The 5,120-nt window shown below is 38.8% G+C and overlaps 1 protein-coding gene across 1 annotated transcript in view; it reads right to left on the bottom strand.

Annotated features, from left to right (window-relative positions):
• met (MET proto-oncogene, receptor tyrosine kinase) overlaps nt 1–5,120 on the bottom strand; it is an 86,983-nt gene that overhangs the window by 38,784 nt on the left and 43,079 nt on the right. The window contains exon 9 of the mRNA XM_014010268.1: nt 1,231–1,440. Coding sequence (XP_013865722.1) covers nt 1,231–1,440 — 210 coding nt within the window. The remainder of the gene's footprint in view (nt 1–1,230; nt 1,441–5,120) is intronic.

Here is a 5,120-nt window from a genome sequence, read left to right on the forward strand (position 1 = left end):
TCATGTACCAGAACGAGGCACATTCTGGTTGGTTATTCACTATCACATAATGATAACTGACAGTATAACATTGCTTGCCCGGCCGATGACAGCCGGGGCCCACATCTTACAGACTTCGTGATTGCTTTCTGTTTCATGTCTGCCCATCAATAAATGACTTTATAAATCATACCCGCAAGACTTGTCTTTTAAACACCCTTTTCGCCATGTTTCTGACTATCTTTGCCGCGACACTGTCCAAGTGCAGGCCAGACAAAAAAAAAAAATACAAATAAACGGAGGAGGAGGAGAAACACGTATTTCATTGTGTTCCTAAAACAGGGCCTGGTGGTGTGTTTGAAAGGCAGCATTAATATGTCAGAAGGTTTAAGCTCAGACAGAACAATACAAGTCAACAGAGAGCAGAGAGCTACGGCAGCGGAGGAGAGCCGGGGAAGTTGGGGAGGAGGGTGTAAACGATGGGAAACAGACTCCACTTCCTGTTTTTCTTTCTGTATTGTTTCCTTCCCAGCTTGACCTGGACTCTGAACGGCTGTACGTGTGAATGTGTTCAGAATGAGCTGAAGCCCACCAACCTGACTCTGAAACGTTTAAATAAGGCAGATGAATACAAACTTGTAGTAATAATTATAACTCTTTTGACATTTAAATTTGCCACAGCTCATAAGTCAAGGTTTTCTTCCTCAGCATCCATAAACAGGACCATTTTCTGCTGTTTGCACCTGTTTCTGCCAGTATTTCTTCTGCAGGGTCAATGTAAAGCAAGAACTTTACCAATGGTTACAGCTCTGTAACTGATCTGTGTTGAGCAGCGCTGATACTTCTCTGAATTAAAAAAAAAGCAGGTAAAAGTGAAAATTTTCATTTTAAACAGCTAGGCCTGTCACAATAACACATTGTGCTGAACGAAATATTGTCTCAGAAAGAATTGCGATAAACGATAAAATTCTTCGAAGATTTTCTTAAACTGAAATATTGATATCAATTTATTCCTTGTGTCTTCTTTTGGCTTCATAAAATAATTGCGGTCACAAAATTTACGAAATTTACGCAGCATAAAAAAACAACTCTTGGTTAACCCAAGGTTTGTCACAGCGCACAGAGGCGTCGCCAGCTGAAAGAGCCTGCTCTAGCTAAAGGCTCTCAGGCTACAGAGGTTAGAGACCATGAGCCTCTGAACAGAGTTCACTCCTCCCTACGATAAGAAAAAGAAAAGAGGGTGACCCTTACTTTCAGTTCCACGATGCTCTTGTTGTCCTTGGATGTAAGCTTGGGGTCCTGGAACAGAGGGTCCTCCACGTAGATCAGGTCCCATTGGTTTGTTTTGTAGCCATCCAGGACAAACTCCACCTTGGTGACCACTGGTGGTTGGAGGGCCAGTTTGGCCAGAGAAGGGGTGGTGCACTGGATGGAGGTCTGGTTTTCACCGTAGACACAACTCTGAAGAGGAGACAAATTAGATATTTAACACACGGACCAACACTTACAGGTTAGAGAGGTAAAAACCAAAACTCTAAAATAACAAGGCACTACAAAAAACAAACAAAAAACAGAATATATGAAGACACTGGAAGAGTGTCAATGTAGCTACTGCCAGAAAATCTAACATCCTTTATGTTTTTTCAATAATTAGGGAAATAAATTTGTAAAAATCTAAGCTGAAAAATGCTGATGATTTCATGTATAAACTTTTACTTTTAGTGTAAAGAAAACAAAAAGCAAAATAAATATTAAAGTTCCTGTGACATCAAATTTTTGTAATAAATATGAACGCATTTTTGGAAAGATAACATCAATAACATGTCACAAAATAAAATTCAGGTCACTATGATGAACCATTCTTGAGATATTTGCATGTGAAGTAACAGGAAGTGATGTCAAAGGGGAATGTGTAAACAGGAATGGAGCATTGCAACAACGGCTGACAACACACACTGTAGAGAAGAATCTGATATTTCTTCAGATTATTTTGAGTCACTATCTAAAGACGAGTCAGAGTTCAGAGAAATATTGTTTCAATAAACAAAGACCAGAGTTCCCCTTTGATGTCACTTCCTGTTTCACTTTGGTTGAGCTAAATTCAAAAGAAAATCTGCCAGTTATGGAACAAAACAGGTAAAATCATGCGTATTATGTCAAGATTTCTTCGACTTTTTATATTTGAAGGATATGCGTGTCACAGGTGCCTTAAAGCTGACTTCCAGTAGCACATTATGGTCACCAGTGTGACTCTCACTCCCTGACAGCACTCTTAATAATACAGACAGACAGAAATGTAGAACAAGCATCAGTTACCTGGTGAAAACTAACACATGTAGAAGTTTAAAAGGCAAATTTTGAGCTCAGATATAACAAAAGTGTACAGGTCTGAGGGCATCTGATAGGAAACTAGAAGCACTCGGAGAGTGCAAACCTCAGCCAAGACCAATTTCCCCATCCTGTAAGAGTTAATGCGCAAAAGCAGAGATCGAAACACATTTTCTGAATAAGTTCTGACGTAGTGAACATTTAAGCAGCAGTATGCACGAGATTTCTTCTCGGTGGAGTCCAATGTGATAAAAAAAATAAGTCAGACTCGTCACCCAACATTATTCATCGTCAAACTGGTGTGGGATTAAGCTCCTAAGTTTTCATCAGTCACATTTCACCATGTAAAACGTCTGTTTTATCCCCTTGTATGAGTTTGTAATGGTTTGACTCTGTTTATAAAGTGCTTCCTGGCTCCCCCGTATCCAAACTTTGAGGCCCGGCTCTGTTTACAAGCCTAGTAGCAAGAAACTGTTTTATTTGGTTGTTTCAGAAATGTGGTGTGTTTGAGGAAATGGGAAAAATAGGTTTCATGGTGCAGTCACGCACTTCCTGGTCACAAAACGTTCTGTAAATGCGCACCAAATGTGTAAAAACGTGCACATTATGGCAAGACTTATTCATCATTAAATCTGGTTTAACATTACTTTTATAAAGTTTGAAGTCTGTGCTGTGTAATCCAGCTCACTGTTTTTTACAGAAGCCCTGTGAAAGCATCACAGCTTTGTTGATCTCAGATTGTTAAAAGAAAACAAATTCCTGTGTCTGCATCGTGATCCGGAACATCACCAAAATTTAAAGGTGTGTTCCTTGGCCCAGTACACACATGTGGTAAAAATGTCATGACAATCCGTCCACAAGTTTTTGAGTAATGTTGTCCACGGACAGAACGACAGACCGACAGACGTATGCGACTGAAAACATTACCTTGCCCTTGGCGGAGGTAATGAAAGTTTCATCAGCAGTGAGAGACTCAATGAAAAGAGATAAAATCAGTTGCATTTTTGACAAATTAAAAGTATACATAGTGTGAGGTTTGAGGGACTTATTGGTTTGTTTATAACATTTTGAAAGTTTATGCAACTCAAAGCTAAACACCACATGGTTAAAATCTCCAAAAACATTTTAACTGCTGGTAATTCATGAAAAATCCTACTTTCTTCAACCTGTTCAAACTGAATGAAGACTATTGTCTGAGCTGCAGATCTCCAGAGTACAGCAGGATTTTATCCTTCACTTTACAAAAACAAAACAAAACCAAAAAAACGGTTGTGCATGTGGAAAATTCTTCCAGTTTTTGGAAATTTTGTTCATGTCACCTGATTTACTGCTACTAAAACTGAACACGTGAGTCCCAATAAAACGGACGTTGTTTTCTTTGTGTGGTTTTTCCAAAACTGTGGGAAGAGTAAAATTGAAAACCAGCCAAATAGTAATAAAAATGCCTTTTTTTTTTCATGACCTGGAACACTTAATTACACTCAAATTAAAGTTTCGACTCTGGCAATTTCTTTTTGACGCTACACTGGTTTTAGCTGCTGATGTGGCCTCAGGACAAACAAGTTTTTAATCAGTTCAGCTAAGGAAAGCCTCCAAGATGTTGTTTGGTTTTAGTTTGTCTCATTTGGACCTTCAAGCAACAAATTGGAAAACAAGTCTTTTAGTAGGGTGTGGTAGTTTTCTGTTAACAGTCCCACAGGTATTTAGGTGAACCGCTTCTGTAGACACGACGTAAAACATGAAACCAGTTGTGTTTATAAAAGCCTGAGTAGAAGTTTTATTCAATAATTCTAAAGTAGACTATGGCTCAAAAACAAGACAGGGTTAACAGAAGACAGAAACAGGCTTTTGTAATTTTCAAACAAACCCTAACATTTTTGTCACCATGTTGGTTCAGATCTTTCTGGATTTTTTTTTTGTTTGTTTGGTTTTTCACTGGACTGCATTTCAAACCCAAATACTTTAAAGACGTTATCTCTGACAGATTTTACTCTGACTCCTCTGATGCGGCCGACAAAACCTCCCTTTTTCCCTGATTTGAGGGTCGGGTCCGATGGATCCTTCTCGGTCAACCATTTTCCATAATGTATTGCAGGCCAACCGGAGATTTTATGTAATGGTGGACGAAGCAAGAGAAGCAGTATAGTTTTAAACAAAAATCTGGTGGTATAAGCTTCAGGCAGTTGTGTTGTTAAATGCTTTTATCATTTGTATAGATATGATTTTAATTGTTATTCTTGGAAGGAAGCGGAAGATTAGACCATCCACATTCACAGCCACTTTTTGCCAGTCTTCATGATCGACCAAGAACCCAGCCCACCTAGAGTAGGCCAGGTCCTTCAAAGGACCCTGAATTTTTTTGGACACAGCCTGATTAGTTGTGTTCATAGTATGAGTCTGAATTATACCCACAGGAAACCCATTTAGATTTAGAGCTGAGTATTTATTTACACAGTCAGTTTTTACCACGACCTCAGGCCTGCACCAAGTGCTCAGAAAGCCAAATCTCTGGAAATTACAATCATAAATCACTTCACTGTTTCTGTAACCTGCTGTTTCCAAACAATCATCCCTAATTTGGCATCTTTCAGTTTCCAGCAGTCTGTAGTTTTTCTAGAAAAACCGAGTATCCAGAGGATCCAAAAAGCTTTAGTTGAACAAGCAGTGGCTCCTAGTCTGAGATATGAAACACATCTTCATGATGTTTACATCCACTTTTAGGGTTAAAGGGATCCCTGATTAGTTGTAACATTAGACTTTATTTGATAAACATATATTTTAACTGTAAAATAAAGACTGTAAAAATACTGTAG

This window comes from Austrofundulus limnaeus, unplaced genomic scaffold (assembly GCF_001266775.1).
Source record: "Austrofundulus limnaeus strain Quisiro unplaced genomic scaffold, Austrofundulus_limnaeus-1.0 Scaffold67, whole genome shotgun sequence".
Lineage (NCBI taxonomy): Eukaryota > Metazoa > Chordata > Actinopteri > Cyprinodontiformes > Rivulidae > Austrofundulus > Austrofundulus limnaeus.